The sequence below is a fragment of the Rattus norvegicus genome, chromosome 9, assembly GCF_021556685.1.
Source record: "Rattus norvegicus strain SHRSP/BbbUtx chromosome 9, alternate assembly SHRSP_T2T, whole genome shotgun sequence".
NCBI lineage: Eukaryota > Metazoa > Chordata > Mammalia > Rodentia > Muridae > Rattus > Rattus norvegicus.
Window position 1 is genome coordinate 54,245,488 of NC_141542.1, and position 21,628 is coordinate 54,267,115.

Consider the following 21,628-nt stretch of genomic DNA (forward strand, 5'->3'; position numbering starts at 1 on the left):
CACTGTCTAGCTCCACTTCCTGGAACTGACTGACAGCAGGACAATTTATCTTTTCAAGAATTTTCACAGAATATGTTCTTTATATGAAGTTGGTCAGCAGAAACATCTGTGGGAGGAGTATAATTTAGAGGGGTCAAGCTGGCTATGCCGAGCTTATTAAGCTGGTGCTCTACTCTGCCTCTGATAATTAAACTGTTTCCACTGTAAGAAAGCTGAGAAGTCCATAGGTACATACTTCTGACTTGTTTTGAAAACTCAACAGCCACACATGGCCTTCCACCTCCCACAATGTGGCTACCCAGTAATGGCAAGCTGGAGCTCCTTACAGGGACTGACTTCCAGCACCTCAGCTGTGCCCCACCTCCCCCACCCCACCTCACCTCCCTCATCCAGCAACATCTGTAACTCCTGCTCCAGGCTGGAGACAGCAAAAGGAACAGAGGGGAGCTGGAACACCCAGAGCAAAGCATCATGGGAATTAGTGGAGTGAGTCAACACATTATTAACAATTCATTTTTGTAAGTGTAGCATAATCAAACACTATTTTTGGGCTTTTCCCATTTTTCCTTGCCATCTAACCTAGCACACATTTGCACACTAACAGTGCCTGATAGCTCAGAAGGTTGTTTACACACACACACACACACACACACACACACACACACACACACACACACACACACACACAGGGGTGGTGGTGGCTTATAATGTGTGTACCACTTGCTATGGCCACATATGAGGCAAATGGCTGATCTCTGACCATGACTCTTTTGAGACCTACTCCTCCTTTATAATACTTGAGTCTCCCTCAGTATTGCAAGTTTGTTATTTAAGACCACTGACAGTAATAAAAACTGTGAAAATATCTTTTAGGTTAAAAAAAAAGCTCAAGGGAAATTTAAGAAATACTTTAAGGAATATTTCCCATGAGTACCACAAAGAAATTAAGCTTTAATTACCAAAAGCAGTATGTTGACTTTTAAGCCTTTTATTTAGAAAATATTTTCAAAGAGAGGGATAAAAACCCCTAACCATAGCCATTTTAACTCTAGAAGGTCAAGCTGAGTGAGGGCCTGGTCAGTGGGGATGGCATTTTGGTTCCGAAGTCAAGGACAGTGTAATTCCACGAGGACCTAATGAGTCTGGAGGCACATTTCCTCTCAGAGCCTCCGGGAAGACAGGAAGGACTGAGCCTAGGCCATCTTAACTCCACTTTCTGATGTGCTGAGCAGTCAGCTCACTGAACTAACCCGTGCCGTGTCTCCAAGTAAGCACTTGCTGAAGCCACCAAGCTTCGTTGGCTCACTGCCCAGCAGCGGAAAGCTCGCTCACAGCTGAGGACCCACCGTCTGCAGTTAACAGAGTGAGGGTGGTGGGGCGGGGTGGGCCGTGGGCGGCAGAGGCAGGCCCATCTCTGAATTCAAGGCCAGCCTGGTCTACAGAAAAAGCTACAGGATAGCCAGGGCTACACAGAGAAACCGTGTCTTGGAAAACAAACAAAAACAAAAACAGAGCCTCCCCCCACACCCCAGCTATGGGAAGGCTGGATGTTCAGAATGCTTAGGGATCCTAGCAGTTACTGTTACTTGAAAGGAAAACGTTGTGCATTTAAGGATATGAAATGGGACAAACTGACATCTAAGTTTGAAAACACTAGAAGCAGATTTTAATCATAGCAAAAATAAAGCTATTAATAAAAAATGCAGAACTTCACTGTCAAACAAAAGCAATTTTTAGTAGAGAAGCTTACCCTATTTTGAAAAAATGATGCATGGAAGTGTGATGTGGTAGCAGATATTGATACTAAAGTAATAGTTTCTTCAGAACTAGGATTATGTAAGTAGACTTTTTCCATTTTTGGCATTCCAACTGGCCTGCAAAAATAAAAAGAAAACTGTCAGAAATAATTCAAAGATACTTCTAGTTTTTAGAATAATCAGTAATTGTTTAAAAGTTGAACATATAGACAATTAAGCAAATTCATACGCAAATATGGTAAAATAGTGAACTACATGTGATCGCTAGTGTCAGTTCTGTGTTACACTGGGTTGGGAGCTGTAACTCAGGGCAGACACACAGACCAACTTAGCAGCAAGGCTGGATATAAATGCACATGTATCTTGTTGTTGGGGACTTCTGCTACTCTTGAGTAATAGAGGACATGGAGACCGAAGAAGGCTTCATTAACTTCCCTACAGCTGCGATCTGAACCTGAATCTATGACCTAATCCTATAGCTAACTGCCTCCTCTCTAGGGAACGCTGTGGAATGCATCTTCGGTGGCTTGCAGGTCCACTGTAATGCCCCCTTGGTGTCCCTTAAAGGCAATCTTAGTACGTAGTTGGACTGGCCCTGTAGCGCATCTCACTTCGTATCCTCCTAGCTTCTTCGGCATTGTGCGAGTCTCTCTTCAGAGCTGATGGTCTGTCTCACTGTCCTGTCGGTCCTATGTCCCTGTCAGGATTATCAGCACTTCAAAGATGAAGGACACAGCACGTACTTACTGCACACTGCACTATCATTCAGTGAGTGCAGTCAGGCATGTGTGGGAGCACACGTGACGCACATGCTGGCTGGCTTTGTTTCCTCTCTCTTTCAGCATTAAAATGCCCTCCAGAATCTGACGTTTTCAACTCAAAACGTACCTAGTACCTAGTGAGCTTGTCACCTGTAGACTTCCATTCGAGTGAAGCCTTCAGACTGCAGACAGCCCCAGCTCTTTGCAGAGTATCTGTTGTCCCTGTCCTCGAGACCAAACTCATCTTATAATTCGGACCCAACCTTCCCCTGCAAGGGGCTTTCCCCATGTAACCTTTCCAGGGCACACTTCCTGAAGCTTGTTTTACAAGGTAATCCAGTGTCTGTGCACAGACCCCAGAGCCTAAGCAGCTGAGCACAGCCAGAGCTGAGCTTTCCTCCATTTGTGTCAGGTGTACATCATGACGCTTCATCCTACCTTCTCTTCAGTTCAGCTGTCTGCCTAATTTATTATTTGGGAAATTTATGAACCACAGAACATTGTGATAATTTCACCAGTTTAAGAGAATGAATTAAGGCTTTAAGTTTCTTTAAAGATGGTAACTTGTATTAGGACACACAGGCTAGTTAGTCTTGCTCCTCCCAACTAATGTCTGTGTCCAAAATGATGATACAATTTAAAAACTAAAGAGAGGTAAATCACAAAGATCGAATTGTGGAGAACAACTGACCATTGGGTGCCCAGCTCCAACAGACACATCCAGACAACACAACCAACCCCTACAATGAAGGCTCAGTGAATATCACGGAAGAGGGGTTGGACCAGGACACCTGCTGGATAGACCGTCTTTTATGTATGTACGAAGTGGATGAACTCTCAACAGTATGGTTGCCTAAACACAGCAATGACCAGACTACATCAACTGCCGTGCCTACATAAATGGGGAAGCCCCACCCCTAGGAAGGGTTACAGCAACTAATGGGTACCAGGAGGACAGTCACTTTTCTCTATGGATGGAACCTTTGAGACACTACCAATTCCAAATGGTCAGTCCTAACCACATACACACGAGCAGAACTAAACGAACTCTGCAGGTTATACTTGTACATACATGTGATTTATATATATGTATATATAGTATTATATATATAATCAATTGGATGTTAAAACTAGAGAATTGATGGAGGAACAACAGTTGGAAGGGAGAGACAAGTGGAAATGGTCTAAATACACTACTCATGTATGAAATACAAAAATAATTCCAAGAAACACTGAAAAACAAATGAATAAACTCAACTAAGAACTCTTTGGAGGAACAGAGGGAATGAGGCTGTCTGAACAGGCAGACAGGAGAGAGTGAGGAGCCAGGGGAAAAAGGGGGGCAGCTGGACTACAAATCAGACTGTGGATGGGAAGGCAGCCTAAAGCAGAGAACAACTCCTCAAACAAGTGCAGAAGGGTTATGGTTTCCAACTCTCCTCTCAGGTCTTCAGAGATCTGGGTCTGTGCGGTACAATCTAGGAAGGCAGTCCTGCAGTCCACAGTCTGGTCTAAGCACCGACTCAGGTGCCAACAATGTGGGTCAGCCAAATGCTGGGTCACCATAAACTAACAAGAGACCCCGGGCAGGCCCGACCTGTCCTTACTGTGCAGCACCCATAATATACATGCAAAGGGGGCAACACGCAAAGGGGACGACACACTCAGTGTGCTGACGACAGCAGCTGGTGCTCTTCAGAGCACCAGACTTCCCTTCACTAACATTTTACTTGTATGTTTGGTCAGTCAGCCACGGAGCTCTCATGAAACATGCTTTGCAAATATTTTCTCATTGTGTGGGTCATGTTCTTTACTTGATGGTTATCAATTAGAGCATAAACTATTTTTAACTTTTATGCAACTCAAGCTATAAATTTTGCCTCCTGTTAATTGTGCACCTGGATTTCTACCTCTTAAACACATACAAAAATGCTTTCTTCCAACCGCTTACAGCTCAGCTCCATTACATTCATATTTAGCAGCCCGGTATCCTTAGCTCTATCATGCTTATAGCCCTCCATTAGGTTCATATTCAGTCACACGATAACTCTGGCTCTACGTTGCATTCTTTGGCATGGGGTAAGGTAGGGATTGAAATTCATTTTTTTACACATGGATATAAAGTGGTCCCAGCACCATTACTACCAAGACTATTCTTTTCCTATTAAATTGTCTTGGCATCACTGTGAAAATCAACTGTCAATAAATCTATTTCTACAATCTAAGTTCTTTTGCACGTATCTATGTATCTGTCCTATGGGTGTATGTTTGAATCATCACTGCTTTGTAGAAAGCCTTTGAAAATGAAGGGCTTTCTACTAAAATGGCTCAGCACATGAAGGCATCAGGGGCCAAGTCTGACAACTTGAATTCAATCCCCAAAACACACATGGTAAAAGCAAGACCCTCAAGTTGTCCCCTGACATCCACGTGTGGCCCCATACGAGTAAAATAAAAATAAAAATTAATAAAAAAAAATAAAAATTTAAAGTTTTTGATATTGGAAAGTGGGCTTCCTTCAACTTTAGTTTAAGGGTGTTTTGGATCAGATGGTTTGGGATCCTTTATATGTCTGTGAATTTTAAGATAAGGTTATCAATTTTACACAAAAGGACAGATGAAATTCTGATGAAGGACATATTCAATCTGCCATCTTAATTCTTGCATCCAACACACTAAGGAATGAGATGTCTGTTTACTTAGTGTTTAATTTCTCTTGTCATGGTTCTTAGGTTTTTTGTATGTCTTACTGTTCCTGTCAAAAGTTTGCGTTTAGGAGTTCTGTTCCCTTCGATGCTATTGTAAATGGACTTTGCCCATCCCCCACCCGGCTTTTGGCCAGGGTCTTTACTTAGTGCAGACCTCAGCCTCGAACTCATGCTCCCACCTCAGTGTTGAGCGACAGGCACCTGTTACCACTTCTGGCTGAAACTGTTTCTCTCTTTAAAAAAAAGATTATTCACTGCTTCTGGACAAAAATATAGTTATTTTTGTATGTTGAACTTTATTGAGCTTGCTACTTCTAGTAGCCTTAATATATTATATTTAGAGTGGGTATCAGGTCTATGGAGTAGGGAACACTTCCAAGTGGAGATGCTGGCTTCTTTTTCCATCTGCGTGCCAACAGCTTATTTTTCCCCTTCCTTATTGCCTGAATCAGAAGAATAAGATACAGAATGATTCCTATGGAAGCATACTGCATACCTCTCTTACATTCATGCATGATCTTATGGACCCCCTACCTACTGCTGAGGTCTGTGGGCACGTAGTGGAGGACTTCTGAGCCTATATATAGAAGGATGCTTCTGTGAAGTGTGTATTTATTTCCCAACAGAATCTTTGGCTTGGAGTCAGGGTGACACACCATACAGACCACACGAGAAGGGCCCTGTTTCTGTTGTTTGTGCCCCAGCCTGCTTTCAGGAAGCTGTCTTGACTGATTCATGCTGTTTGGCTTTTTCATACATGTACTCAAAATTCTTGTGTTTTTATTTTTGACTCTATTCAGACTTTCTACTTATTTACTTATCTTTGTAAGTAGAACAAGAGAGAAATAAACACATTCCTTGTATCTTGAAAGATACGCAGCACCACATATACTTTCTCTTAAAAATCCCGTTGTCCCTGTACAACTCAGAAAGACTGCAGGCTAAGTGGCTCTTGTCAGTTCCCCTGTGCTTCTGCTCTTGTCTGACTGTGGCACAAGCAGTCTCATCTAAGAGAAAGAGACGGTGAAGATGGACAGGCACTTCACAGTCTCCTTCAAACAGGGCTGTGGATGGCCTGCTACACAAGGGATCAGCAGACAAGTGTGGAGGTCCGAGTCTGGGAGTGACCAGGAGTGACTCACAATCGGCTGGGCCTGCCTCTTCTTGAGGCACTGAGGAGGAAATGTCCTGAACCGCCCTGAGTAGAGATAGGTCCTTGGGGAGAGAAGGGTTCTGGGAGCAGGAGTGATGAGGATAGACAAGATGGTGGGAGGCACCAGCAGGCTGCTACAGCTGTGCATATTCACACAATGCAGAGGCTTCCATTGTAGGAAGGGCCTTCCCCGCCCAGCCTGCCCTTTCCTCTCTTGGTCCAGAGTTCCCTGCATCACCTCTCCTTCTCTATGCTGCATTACTACCACAAGCTCACTAGTTAAAGGTAACACCCATTCATTACCATAGGACTTTTTTAAGACTGGCTGGTTTATCTGCTCAAAGTGTTACAAGGCTTTCTGCAAATTCTTCCGCAGGCTGGGTTCTTGTGCTGAACTCAAAAGTCCTCAGCTAAATGCTTTTAGTTGGTTGGTCGGACTCATGCTACTCTAAGCCTCTTGCCATACAGACCCTCTACTTCCAAAACCAGCAAAAAGAAACCTTGCTCCAAGTTCCTCTCCTACTTCAAATGTCCAACATTTCTGCTCCTCATTCTAAAGTCAGCCTTCGAAGGCTTTGGGACTAGGTCCAGTCCACACAGATAGCTCTCCATTTTAGGGGTCATAGGATTTAGAACCTTGGTTACTGTCTCATCTGGATTAGTGCTTGTAAAGCCAGGAGGTGTGTATATGTGTATTAGAACCTGGGAATTCTCCCAATCATCTGACAGTTCTGTCTACCACAAGCAGCATGTGTGATCTGCCTGGCTAGACAAGTTGAATTTAAAAATAAAGTTAAACAACTATCCAGTCCCTTGCCAGTGCTGGTCCTGTTTGTTTCCATTACTGGCTGCTCCAAACAGAGGAGTCAGAGAACAGTGGAAGAGTTATGGATGAACATAGACAGAGCAGTCGACATCTCTGTTCTCTGTGCTGCAAGACCGTACTGCCCAGATTCTAGACTGTCAGGACTCTAGAGGAGTCCAAGGTTCCAAAGAATTGGGAGGAGCTGGGAGAGTACGCTGCAATCCTGTGGCTGTGCCAGGGGTGCGTTTCCTCTATCATAGTGAGAAGATCCTGCAACTGCAGGAAACAGCTGCAGAAATGGTTTCCCAAATGCCCCTGGACAAAACTTCTGAATGAAAAAACAGCGTTCTGTTGAGCAGCCTCGGGCAGGAAGCTGGGCCAAATCAACATCAGCACTTTGTACAGCTCAGTCACCGCAAAGTCCCACGGCTCTCACAAACTGGTGTCATGAAAGCCAGCATGGAAGAATTAGAAGTGAAGGCCACAAGACACTAAACAACTCTTGGGAAAGGAGCCCCTTAATTTCCTTAGAATACCAGAAGGTGACGAGGGACAAAGACACACACTTCACATGCTGACTTCAAACTGAAGATTTGAAGCCAATTTTTCTGGACCTAATAATTATACAAACCAAAGAATTCAGTGAACCAAATTTCTACCCCAAACGTCCTTTACTGTTTGCAAAAAAATGTCTCGGGGTTGGGGATTTAGCTCAGTGGTAGAGTGTTTGCCTAGCAAGCTTCAAGGCCCCGGGTTCGGTCCCCAGCTCCAGAAAAAAAAAAAAATGTCTCAAAGATGTTGTTATGGAAACAGAAAACACTTTACTAAGTGGCATAAATAATTTGGGGGAGGGAAGAAAGGGAGGTCAGAAGTACCCAAATTATGGCAGAGTGTTATTTGGAAACTGGGCAGGAGAAGGGGAGAGGAGGAAACAGAAATTAAACATTGAAGATAAGGCTGATTTTTAAAAAAGCCAAGAAAACCCTATTTGGGCCTAGAGATGTGGTTAAGAGCCCGTGTTGCTTTCGCAGAGGACTTGGGTCCAGTTCCCAGCACCTAAACCCTTCAACAGGGCTCACAATCGGCATGGCCTGGAGGCCCAATGCCTTCTTCTGACCTCTCCAGGGACCAGTCACACATGTGGTATAAAGACATAGACAGGCAGAGAGGCACAAAAATAAGTTTTAAACGTCCCATTTCTTTAGAATGGTATTTTTTATATTCATTCATTCCATTCATTCATTCATCTATTTTGTGCACCTGAGCTGTGAAATGAGCATTATTAACCAAGGTGACCACAGAGGTGAGGACAGTTAGTGCCTGGTTCCCTGGAGAGCAGCCAGGAAGGCCTCCTTACAGCCCTAAGGGGCCTGAGACTGGAGAACACCGTGGGTAGCGAATAAATTCCACTTCTGGTGTTATACTGCTAGCAGTTCTCAAGCCTCAATCCCAACACACAGTTTGGTGTCATTACATCTGAGCAGGGGGTAGAAAGACCCTATGTTCCCTTGTGGTTATGGCCACCATTGCAGCCTCTACCACCCTCATTGGAAACCCAATAAAATTCAAGCTGCAGTCACTAAAAGTTGTACTCTGGCCCTAGATCTCTTAGCTATGCAGGCCTAGCCTCTCTATAAGTCTGGGTAGCAGGGGCAGGCACAGCCCTGGCCAGCCAGACATTAGAGGTCAGCTATGAACATTAATGGATTAATTCTAAGCACATTTAAGGGATCCCAGGCTGGTCCAAGGTGGAGAGTATGCTGAGTGTTTGCAAAGTTCCAGCTTCAAATTCAATACCAGAAAGCAAATTAAAAAGCACACAAAATAAAGAAAAAGGGAGGCTGTGTCACTTAGGCGCATGTCTTAGTTTAGGTTTCTACCGTTGTGATGAAACACGAGAGCAGCCTGGGGAGGAACGGGTTTACTTGGCTTCTCCTTCCACCTCATAGTTCATCATCAAAGGAAGTCAGGACACAGTTAGGAGCCCCATCTGTATGGCAGACATTTCACATCCTCTGAGGGTAAGTCTGTGTGACAGCATCAGCCCTGATAGTCAACCTGATTTTAAGTATTGATCCATCCCACCTCTGTGTAGCTGGTAAGATACCATGGACACCGGGGAGGCAGTTTCTACCTGTGCAGGGCAAGCTGTAAAGGTTGTTTTGCACAATAGGGCTGAACCCTACTGACTGGTTGTTAGGAATGAGAAGCCAAGGGTCTAAGATGGTCTTCAATAGGAACCGCTGTCCACTGTGTGATTTCCATCTCGATGAAACCCTGACAAACTAGGAATAGCATTACATCCACTGATACGCACTTCTTACACAGCTGCTTCAGGGACTGGACAATGACTCCACCTGGGGTGACCACCACTCTATGCTAAGATGTTTTAGACTAGAGAGAAAGAAAGCTACAGAAGGCAGGGTGGAAGCAGTCAGCAGGGAAACTGTTGGTTGGGAGAGGAGAGGACACAGGAGTCCTGGCAGCCTCAGATAACGTGGACCTGCCTGTCTGTGATGGCAGCTGAATCAGTCTGTTTTTGCCTTACGAAGTCTCAGTCAGTGTTCTCTCATTTACAGTCAATTACAACACTGATTGAAGCAAGAAGCGCTGTGGGCAATCTATTCTAAATGCCAATTTTCTTATTCTGTAAATATATGGAAAAGATAGCTAAAAATACGACTGAATCATGGTGCCTGCTACTTGCAGACAACTTACAAAACTACAAGGGCCTGGGAAGAGGGCTGGCTGGCTCAGTGGGTTGGGCATTTGCTGTTCAAGCATGAGGACCCGAGTGTGAATCCCAGCATCCACATAAAACCTGGGTGTACATAGTGCAAGCATTAAAGAGGCAGAGACAGAAAGGACCCTGAGGTCATTTGGCCAGCCGTCTGGCCAGAATCCTTGGTCTAAAATATAGGGTGGGAGAACTCTCAAAACTTACATGGAAAGAGAGAATCAGACCCCCACAAGTTGTTCTTTGACCTCTACACACACACACACACACACACACACACACACACACACACACACACACACACACACGCAGCTGCTATCCCTGTTTAGTATACGATTATCATTTCTTTTCTTTTCTTTCTATGTGTAAGAAACACTGCTTTGGGGGTGCCTGGAGAAATGGCTCAATGGTTAAGAGCATTTACTGCTTCCAGAAGACTAGAATTTGGTTTCTAGCAACTATGCCAGATGGCTCACAAGTACCTTAACTCTAGCTCCAGGGATCTTGTCTCTGAATTCCATGGGCACCTGCACTCATTTACATGTGCATGTACACACACACATACACAGACACACACACACACAACCTTTAAAAAACAAAAAGAGAGACTATTTTCAAGGTATGTAGAACATACCCAGAGTTAGAAAGATTGAACTGACTTCAGGAAACAGTCTGCAGCTTTCTACATATGTGGAATGAGAAATGAAATTAGTATTTATCATAAGACAACAGGAACCATTAAAGGACTTTTTTTGAGTGAGAATAATAAAGTGATCAAATTTATAAACATTTTAACTATATGTATTACCCCCTTTCCCATGTGTGTGCATATATGTGTGTGTATGTGTGCATGCTGTACGTAAGCATGAGTGCAGAGGTCAGAGGACAACTTTTGGGGGTCTCTTCTCTCCTCCCGCCATGTGGAAACAGAAATTGAACTTAGGCCATCGGACATGGCAGTAGATGCTTTTACCCATCTCCCTGGCCTCATGATCAAATTTAACATCAGAATTTGTTGACAACATGGATCATACATAAGCAGTAAATGCCATGTATGTAGCAAGTCTTAGTTTTCAAATAACCAGGGCCTGAGTCAACAGAAGGAGCAGAGCAATGAGGATCATAGGAAAACACACATAAATTTGGTACAAACCTTTCTCTTGATGGACAGCAGAGGTGTGAGGGCTCTAAGGGAGAGGAAGTGAGTGAGGAGTAGGGATATCAGACTGGAAATCACAGGCTTGTGCCAGAGGTCTGGAGAGACAAGCCTGCTCCCGGCAGGCTCCAGATAGGGTGAATATGTAGGTGTGTGCTCACAAGGCTACCCGCAGACAGCAGAAGGGGCACGAGGAAAAGGGCCTCATGCTCCACACAGTACCAAGGACACAAAACTGGTGTCCTAACTAAAGGCCCCAGCCAGTACAGCCACTGGGGCTTGTCAGCTCAGCATGGCAGCTCTTCCATTTTTCTGCTGTGAGACACAACATTCTGCCTCTCTCCTGCCAAGCACTGCTCACTGGTAACAGGATGGTTGCCACAACCCCTGCCACCAATTCTACACCTAGCCTGGAAGAGGGGTACTTCTATACACTGAACAGCATGGAGGGGAAAAACCCTCCCCCAGAACTCCCTTACACCCAACCTCATACTCCTAGCCAGCCTAGGTCAGATCTACAGTAAACTGACCCTAAATGACCCTAATGGAAATGTTATCAGCAACTTAAACAGAATCTGCTCTCCAGCCGGGGATGTGCTCACTTTGCCTAAGGGTTGAACAACTGAAAACGGAACTTGTGTTAACAAAAGCAAACAAAAGTGGGGCAGGGCGGGGTGGGGGTGGAGCTGCTGGGTTAGGGTAGGGAGGTGTCCTCAGGTAGCAGGCAGGAAGCTCATAGCAGCTTTCCACAGGGGCGCTCTGATCTCAGGCTTCCTACTTAGCATCCACTTAGGAAAAGTAGGAATGTTTGGAAGCAGGAAGAAAACAGATCAGTGCAAGAATTCTGATTAACCAACAATGTCTATGTTTCTAAGAGTGGAGAAAAAAACCAACTCAGAGAGAATGTGGACTAGTGACTAGCTACTTCCAGAAGTCACTAAGGAATGACTTTCTACAGTGAAAACGCCTCTGCTCTTGTCATGAAGCTATTTTTGTCTCGTGAGAACCTGGGCTCTATACTGCCAAACAAAGTGTTTTATGCAAAAGAGTGTCCATTTTTAGAGAGAGGAATACTAAATTTAGGAATCTTGATATCGATATCCATACAATGGATGGATGCTAACACCCAGGCAGGTCTAATTACAGTCCCCAGGATTCCTTTCTAGTGTGTTTGTCATTTGTGAGAGCTCTCAAGACTACAGACACTTCTGAGAGAAGGAAGCCAGCAGCTATGCTGTAGCAAACATACTTTCCTAAGCTATTGAAATACTAATGTGGGCGCTGCTGGGAGAGACCCTGCAGATGTAATTAAATTCCCTGTCAGCTGCCTCAGTCACAGGGAAGCTCACTCTAAGGAAGCCCTTTCCCTAAATGGATAGTTTAGGCTCTTTTCTCAAACCAACTGGACTTTCAACAGCACTCCCCTGCTCAGGTCTTCTGCTGCCTACCTGGAAAGATGCTCTACATGCCTCACAGTTCCAGCTAGTCAGCATCCTCCTCAATGTGTGCTTAACCAGTTCCCACAACCACATAAGTCAAACCTTATATGTCCCCGCCCCACAGAGCTAAACATATAGGCACACTTGTTTAAGATTCCCAGCAAGTTCTGGTTTTCCTAATAACCTCCACTATGTATGTATGTTTCCCCATCTGCCCACAAAGACCTACCTTCTGTAACCCCGGTTCTATCTTTATGAGATAAAACACACTCTGTTTAATGTGTTTACAGTGGGTGCTGTATGTTTTAAAGGAAAAACAATGTGTTAGGTAATTTAAGAAAATGTAACAAAATGATATACACTCAGGGAATTACAACCACTAGTCATGTCTTTCTCACTGTTCCAGTGCCAAAAACTCTGAACATAGAAGTCAGCTCATTCTGGTTCTAGGGGGCTCCTCTATGTGGTTGGAAGACGGTGACTTCTTGCTGTACACTCACCTGATAGGTGCGTGTCCCTATCAGGGGAAAGTAGGTGCAGAGACCCTACTTTCCCACACCATCACACTCTAGATGAGGAGCCTTCCGCTTGTGGAGAGCTGGAGGGCACAGACATCCGACTATAGAGAACTCCTCTGCCTTTGGAGCATGCAGACAGGTCTCTGCTCTTGGGGGATCAGTGCCTTTCCTGTGCTTCTGAGAATAGTTCTCCTCGCTGTGTCACCTGCCTTGCCTGTGCTCAGTTGGAGCTCCTCTGGCCTCCCACCATGTTCAGGAAGCTTATGAGGTTTCTCTTAGCTCATGGGTTTTCAGCTTCTCTATGACCTGGGCCAGCCTCAGTAAGCACACCCATAGCTTCCTTTCCAGTCAGGATGACTTTACTATCTCGTCAGCCGCCTCTAGTTCTCTACATCAAGTCCTTCTCTAGACATAAGGACATTGAAGGTTAAAGTTGATGTTCTTTACTTTAGGTCCTTTAACTGAAACTCTCTGGGGGGGTGGGTGTCACACTATATGTGATACACCTGTTTTAGTACTGACTGCAAACAAAATATGCAGCCATTAAAATCAGCAAATGAATTCAACAAATATATCCTTATAATTTGATGCTAATACCACATAAAATATTAAGAAACAGAAAAGGTCCGCAATATATTAAGTTTAAAAGTAAGTTAAAGGAGAGTTTATAAAATGTGGTTGTGTTTTTGTGATCCAATAGTATAAATGCACAGAAGGCCATGAAAGACACGGTTCAAATACAGAGGTTCTGAGAGGTCAGACTGTGGTAGCTCTTCACGCTCGCCCTCACAGGTGTTTTGTTTGTGAGTTTATTACAGTGACTACATACCACTCCGCACAGTAAACAAACTCCCAGCTTTATGAAGGCGATTACCAACCTTCTCAAGCTCCCAGAGATCAACAGATGAACTTTAAAGGAGGAATCTATAAAGTGTCACGACCTACTACATGCAGACTACTCTGGTTTTTGTGACAGGGCTCAGTTTGGTTTTGAACTTTTGATCCTGCTTCAGCCTCCTAAGGACTCTCATGTGCACCTGTGTGTTTTAGGGAAAAGGAAGCAGGAGAGGCCATTCTTCCCGAAGAAATACCTCAGTCAAAAAGCAGAGACACTAACAACCCCCAACATACTAAAGTCGCCCTTTCGGAATCTTGCTGAACTTCATGCCAATTTCTACTGTTTTGGAGGTGGGACATTAATCAGACCTGAGCGGCAAATAATTAGGACATGAATTTTTAGTTTCAGTTCAGGTATTTTTCTATAACTGAAGGATTTTTGGTTTTTTTTGTTGTTGTTGTTGTTGTTTAAATCTTGAAATGAAATTCACAAAACACCCTCAATAGAGAGAGAAATGAAAGGCCTGGTCAGTGTAGCTCCGCTGTCCTCGAGTGAGGAACCGAGGTCAGAACCCAGTACCAATGCAAAAGGCCAGGGTAATGGCTCACCTCTGTGATGTCACTGCTGGGCAGGACCCCAGGAGCTCGCTGGCCAGCCAGTCAGGTCAATTCCTCCTGTCTAGAAGTAATGCTAGAAAACACCAGTGCTGACCTCTCACGGTCATCTCTAGCCACACATAGGAACACACACACACACACACACACACACACACACACACACACACACACACCCCTAAACCCAATGGAGAAAACACAACTAGATGAAACTTTTGAAGTGTCTCAAGAGCAGTCACTGATGATGACTGCAGCCTTGGTGCTGTGCATTCCTCTTCATTCTCACGTCCCCACCTCAGAACAGCACTGAGATTATCTACAGCCGCAGGGTAGTTCAGCAATCTAGCTTAAGAACACACTCAAAGGTAATTTTACTAGGGAAAGAACAGCCCTTATTCTAAAAAATTAACCATACTGATAAACACTAAATGCATGCCCCTTTATGCTAAATATTTTTTGTTTAAAAGAAGGTCGTAGGGGTTGGGGATTTAGCTCAGTGGTAGAGCGCTTGCCTAGCAAGCGCAAGGCCCTGGGTTCGGTCCCCAGCTCCGAAGAAAAAAGAAAAAAAGAAGGTCGTGATGTATTTTGTAATTGAGTTAAGAACTTGGTGCTTCTTGCAATCTTAGCACTCACTTGTCTTAGTGCATTTTGTGCTGTTCTAACAGACCGCTTAATTCATAAACAGTAGAAATTCTGGGCCTGTGAGAGACACACACACACACACACACACACTCACACTATACAGTGGTAACATTATGGATTAGCACATGCACAAGGCCCTAGGTGTGAATAAGGGCTGGAGAGATAGCTGATTAAGAGCATTTCCTCTTTCTGAGGTCCTGAGTTCAGTTCCCTGCACCCACATCAGGTGGCTCACAGTCAACTCTAACTCCCTCCAGGGGATCTGATGCACTCTTTGTGACTGCATGAGCATATGGCATAGACACACACAGATGTGCACACAAATTTAAAAATATGTATGTATTTATGTGTGTATACATAGAAATAAACTTACTTCCTTTTAGTTCTGAGAGGCTGGGGGTTGGTTCATAATGAAGGTGTTGGTCAAGGTCTTCCTGACATGTCCTAATACTGCGTGCAGCAGGTATCTCGTGGGAGTGGTGAGTAGCCCGAGCCAGCAGAATAACTCACAAAGGGTGAGCCCTCGCTGCTTCACTACCTCTGGAAGAGCCTCCCTCCTCCTGAGGTTTACTGTCCTAACAGTACTTCCTATCTGAATGTTATGGTCTTTAAAACTAAATACCACAGAAGTATTTTAGTTATGCCATGGCTGATTCTAAAGATAAATTTGTACAGTCTGCCCACACCTGAGTAAGCCACATTACCAAACACATGCACTCACAGACCAAACCCTAGACCATGAGCTCCCTCACTTAAGCCACAGCTTGCTCTTGATCCTTTGAAAATTCTTCTGTGCCAGGTGACGATATAGGATGCTCTCACACACTGCAACTGAATCCAATAGGGCGAACACTTGTATTTCCTTGAGTACCTGAGATGTATGAAACCAGAGTTCCTAAGCAGGAGCTGACTGGCTCAGACAGATCTGTGGCATTGGCTGTGAGCTTTCACAGAGTTGGTAGCCATATTACTGGTGACGAGCTGACACATGCACTTTAAGAGCATCATATCATGCAAAGTGTCAAGAAGAGTGACTTTAAATGCTGGAGACAAAGTGCTTATGAGATGAGGCTTCAAGGTGAATGCCACTTCTCATGCTAGAGTCCTCTGAACCAGAGTGTAGCATGTAGGCAACGTTCAGACTTTTTTAGTTTATCAGTATACAGTTTTCTAGCTTCCAAGGGCTTCCACATCATTTGCTTCGTTAAAACTTGAGCACACACTTGCGTAGCTTCCCCACACAGCAAACACCGCAAAGGGCAGGAGAAAGGTAAGCAAAACCGTGCTGTATCTCCAAATTACTTACTGCTCATGGAAATCCAGCATGGGTGGTTCGAATCGTATGGGCCTGCAATTACCCCGGTACAGAGAAATGCTGGAAAGAAAAAGGGAAAGTGTGAGAAGCAGCTCTTTCTAATTCTGTAAATCACAGTCCGATGCTTGATTTCTGTCACAAGAAAGCATTTTAAGAGAACAGGAATCTGGGATGAGGTGACATTTCAGTTGGTAAAGTATAAGGGTATGAGCTAGATGTAAAACCCACATTAAAAACAAAACAAACAAAAATCTCTGGGTATAGTCGAAAGCCTCAAGGCAGCAGTGCCAACAGATCCTCAAGACTCTCTAGCTAGTAAGTTATCCTAACTACTTTCTGACCAATGAGAGCCAGTCTGAAAAACAAGATGGATAGTTCTCAGGTACATACAACAGCCAAGGCTGCCCTCTGGCCTCTAAGGCACGCACAAGAGCAACCTGCACACACACACACACACACACACACACACACACACACACACACACATTATAGAACCTAATGCTCGACTGGGAACGTGCAGTACACTCCGTTACGTTAGGAGAAAACAGTGAGTGTCTTAATAAACAAGCTAATGTACAGACATCTACAATCCTGAGAACCTACGACTTCAGCACTCAGAATGTAGAGGTAGGAGGCTTCTGCCTTTGAATCCAGCCTCTGTTATCCAGCAAAATCCTATTTCAAACAAAACAAACGAGGAAAAACAAACCACTGAGGAAGGAAGAAAGGAAAAACTGGGCATATTTTTATACAGAAAGGTCTGTGAAAGCAGAAATTTCTCAATAGATTCATGAAATTTACTTGATTGATGATATCATTGGTAACAATATAGATTAACATGTTTTCTTAATTTTTTGACATAGTATGATAAGTTGTAAATACAATTACACAAATTTGATACAAGATGGAGATAAAAATTACAATCACATTCAAACTGAGTGGCAAAGGTCTAAACATAAAGAATGTGGGTCTAGAACTTTCAAAGAACTGAAGCACAGAATCAAGACTTTATTGCACGGATGCTCTAGCCTAAATATTCAAGTACCATCTCTACTTGACTTGCTATTAGGACTTTGCACGGCAAGCCTCGGCCATGCTGAGCCGACATGTGAAGTATCAAAGGTGCTTACATGTCTACATCTTATACTCAGATACCATGAAGTTAGAAATGCAGGCAGCCAGTAAAGTAACTTTCAAAATGAGTTCTGGTATTTTTGTTTGAAGAAATGAGACATAATCTGAGACTACTGTAGCCCCATCACTTGCACAGTTCATATGAGCACAGTTTCCAAATGGTGTAATTTCATTCAGCAGGTCCAGGAATACACTAGAGTGGAATGGCTACTGAGCCGATGGCTACCCAGTTCACAAATGCTCTGAGCTCTGCTGACCTATCCTCCATCTCTTGAGCATCCCTCTCCACAAACGCATGCTGACCACAGACACAAAAACAGGAAAGAAAGAAAGCAAACAGCAAAGCTCATACTGTGCTAAGACAAAGCTACAGACACCAGGAGGAGAAGGAACGGTTCTTTCATTGTAAGAGTCGCAGACTCAGCTGCAGACGGGTCAAGTTCTTACCTCATTCCTCCTTAGCCGTGACAGAGTCAGCATTCTTGGCTACTTTAAGCATACTTTGGAGGTATGCTCAGCATATCTGTTTGGTTTTTTTCATAAGATTTATTTTATTATTTTGTGCTTATGAATGTTTTGCCTTCCTGTACGTCTGTGCACCACATGTGTGCCTGGTGCCCGTGGAGGTATGAGCCTCCACGTGGGTGGTGAGAACTGAACCCGGTTCCTTTGCAAGAAGTACAGGTGCTCTCAACCAAATCCCTAGCCCTAGCTGGTGTGTGCTTTAAGCATCAAACTTAAGCTAGGCTAAAACCATACCAGGTTAAGAAAAGTAAAAGGCAATGCTGACACAATCATGAGTCACTAATTACACACACACACACACACACACACACACACACACACCTGCGCTCAGTGTTAGAGGGACAGAGGAGATCATGATATAGTTCTTCCTCTCACAGAAGCAAGAATCCATCCTGAAAGTTGCACATGAATCCTTCTGAAGTGGTAGGCATGACTAAAAATGAAAAGTACAAAGCCCATGCATTCAACACAAATGTGATAGTAGCGGGTAAAGCCAGAGTGAGGAGGGCACCCCAAGGCTTGGGTGGTAGAGATAAAGGGTAGAAAGTGGAAATGCGCTTGGAGAGCTGGAGAGCCAGGTCACAGAATGAGTGAAGGGAAGGAGAGAAGGGGGAAGGTGAGAGGTCAAATGAGGAGTGTGGCTACTGTTCCAAATCTAAAAATGGCGCTGTCCAGCTACAGAGGTGTGGATGTGACATGTTCCCTACAGGCTCGTGTGTGTGTGTGTGTGTGTGTGTGTGTGTGTGTGTGTGTGTGTGTGTGTGTGTCTGAACACCTGACCGATACCCAGCTAGTGGCATGGTTGAGGAACTTTCAGAAAGTCGAGCCGTGCTGGAGGCCACTGGAGCTGGGCCTTGTGGTTTTATAACCTGTCCCAGCTTCCTGTTCACTCTGCTGTCTGATGATGCAATGGCAGCTGTCTCTTAGTTCTGCCAGGACAGGCTGTGTCCCCTCGACTATACACCTTAAGTTGTTTAGTCAGGGACTCTGTGACAACAATGAGGAGCACAGCAGAGCTGTAACAAAGAGGTCATGGATTGGGCATTGTGTAGCAGGCTACTTGTGGGCTGCAGGGTGAGGAACAAATGCGGAAACTCAGGCAGGAAGCAGGGTGGTGCCACGGCAGCCCAGGCAGAAGAGAGGACAGCTGCTTCCTGAGCCTGGGACTTAAACAACAGTTAGATGGATCCCAGGCTGTAAGAGAAGGGGGAGGAACCAAGGATGACTTGAAAGTTGAGGACTGAAAGAAGAAAGGGCTGGGTGGAAAGATGTTCAAGAACATCGTGTGGAGCATTTTAATAAGGTGTCTTACTAGATGGAGCTAAGTAAGCAGGCCCGGGATCCCTGGACAACCACTGTAGACAAATCTGCCAGGAACACTTCCACTTCCTTTCCTGGCACCTCCTTAGGGCTAGGTTTTAGTGCCCTGTGCTAAAGCTCCTGTAAAGTCAGCAGGAGCAGCACCCAGCAACTGTTAATGGGATTGACAGAACAGTCACAGTGAGAAAGGAGGAAGCAGAGCAAAAGATGAGTCCTTCATGAATGTGTATTTTCAAGAAAACAGGAGAGCCACGGCTAAGGAATAATTTCAAGTGGGTCGACACAAACAGGACACATTGCATTGTTTTAAAAAACTAAAAATGCAGTAACATGGCCGTCGGGTATCTGCAACTGAGTAGATGATTCTCCCATGTTGATTTACCTATGACAAGACACCACTTAGAACTCTATTAACAGAGCACAAATGTTTGGGAATGATGCTGAAAAAGTAAATTGGAGGGATAAACTACTTGAAAAGTAGTTTATATCCCTTTGTCAATTTCAATGCAAGCCAATCTGGGATGTTGACATAGCTTTTATGCTTTCTTTAGCAATTATTTGCTCTGAATTGTCAATATAAATTTTCTTCTAAATTTTTATGAAAAATTATTTGCAGGACTGGGGAGCTACCTTAGTAAAATGCTTGCCTTGCAAGCACAAGGACTTCAGTTTGAACCACAGAACCCACATGAAAAGAGTCTGGCATGGTGGAGCACACTTGTAACACCAGTATTAGGGGGACAGAGAAAAGACAGACAGATCCCAGGGGCTTGCTGGTCTGTCAGCCTAGACTACTTGGCAGTGGGTGATGCCTGAGAAACAACATCTGAGGCTGTCTTCTGGCCTCCACATGTACACACATGCACATAAACACAGGCAGGCAGGCAGGCAGGCAGACTCTCTCCCTCCACACCCTCTTGTGTGTGCGTACACAGGACCATACCTCCCTCCAGATGTGGAGACAGAAAGCTAGGCAAAAATGCGATCCTGGAGAAATGAGCCCTGCTGTTTGGTTACTGTCGGGTCAAAGCTAAGCAGGTAACTTCCACATGAACTCTACAGCACGTTCTTGGTGCTGAGGTGTTAGGAATTCTACAGATGTCTGCTTAGAACCAGCTACTGACTGAACAAAGACGCTGTGACTCAGTGTGGGGAAGGGTCGGCAATAGGGTCTTGGTCTGTAGTTAGGCGCCAGATCCGTTCTTCATGCCTCAGCCTCAGGAATGCTGCGATTACGGCAGGGCGGGGGTTGGGGGTGCTACCTGGACACAGCATTAAAAAAGAAGTATGGTCCATTGTACCTGAACTCATAGACTTCCTATGGGAACGCAAATTAAGAGCTCCCATCTTCGGAATCTAATTCCTGGCGTAGTACAAAGCTGAGACATCTGAACTTGTGAACACTGTCTCTCACATCTCCAGCACTACTGTGTGTGCTGACTCACAAAGATCATTACAGAGACAGAGGGGGTAGGGCGGGTGAAAACTTTACAACCATCAACAGTTGAGTAGTTCCCAAAGCGACTTTTACAATAGACAGTAGCTACTTCAGATAAATGAACAGGACTTCCCTTGAATAATATAGGATACATATCAGACACATTTTAGTTTTGATACTAAATGATATCAGTAATTTCAAGTATCTTCCCATTTATTCATCAAATACTTGTCTTTTTTAAAGGGCCTGTTCTAACCTTTCTTAGAGATGCTGTCTGAGATATGAGGCTGCTTGTGTACTATGGACATTCTAGGACTCTGGCACAGCCAACACATGGCCCTTGCCTTTTTAATTGAATCTTGGACAGCAAACATTTTTAATTTTGATAAATCTAATTTATCATTTTTCTTTTATGGTACATGTTCTTGGAATCTTAAGTAAAATTTGCCCAGGTTGCAAATAATTCTAATGAAAGACTGACACTTTATTCCGAGTATTTTACACTTTCAGCTTCTTTTTTTTTTTTTTTGTTCTCTTTTTCGGAGCTGGGGACCGAACCCAGGGCCTTGCGCTTCCTAGAAGCGCTCTACCACTGAGCTAAATCCCCAACCCCTCAGCTTCTCTTGATAGGCTCACTACTGCCCATTATAAATGAGTTGGAGGGGTTGGGGATTTAGCTCAGTGGTAGAGTGCTTGCCTAGCAAGCGCAAGGCCCTGGGTTCGGTCCCCAGCTCCGAAAAAAAAAAAAAAAAAAAATAAATGAGTTGG

At 44.3% G+C, this 21,628-nt stretch overlaps 1 protein-coding gene across 4 annotated transcripts in view; it reads right to left on the reverse strand.

The window, feature by feature from the left end:
• The window catches only part of Tmem131 (transmembrane protein 131), a 146,192-nt gene that overhangs the window by 59,769 nt on the left and 64,795 nt on the right, over nt 1-21,628 (reverse strand). For all 4 annotated transcript variants that reach the window (XM_087566045.1, XM_087566047.1, XM_087566046.1 and 1 more), the window contains 2 exons: nt 16,435-16,503; nt 1,751-1,874 (listed from right to left, as the gene is read on the reverse strand). In XM_087566045.1, coding sequence (XP_087422171.1) covers nt 1,751-1,874; nt 16,435-16,503 — 193 coding nt within the window. The remainder of the gene's footprint in view (nt 1-1,750; nt 1,875-16,434; nt 16,504-21,628) is intronic.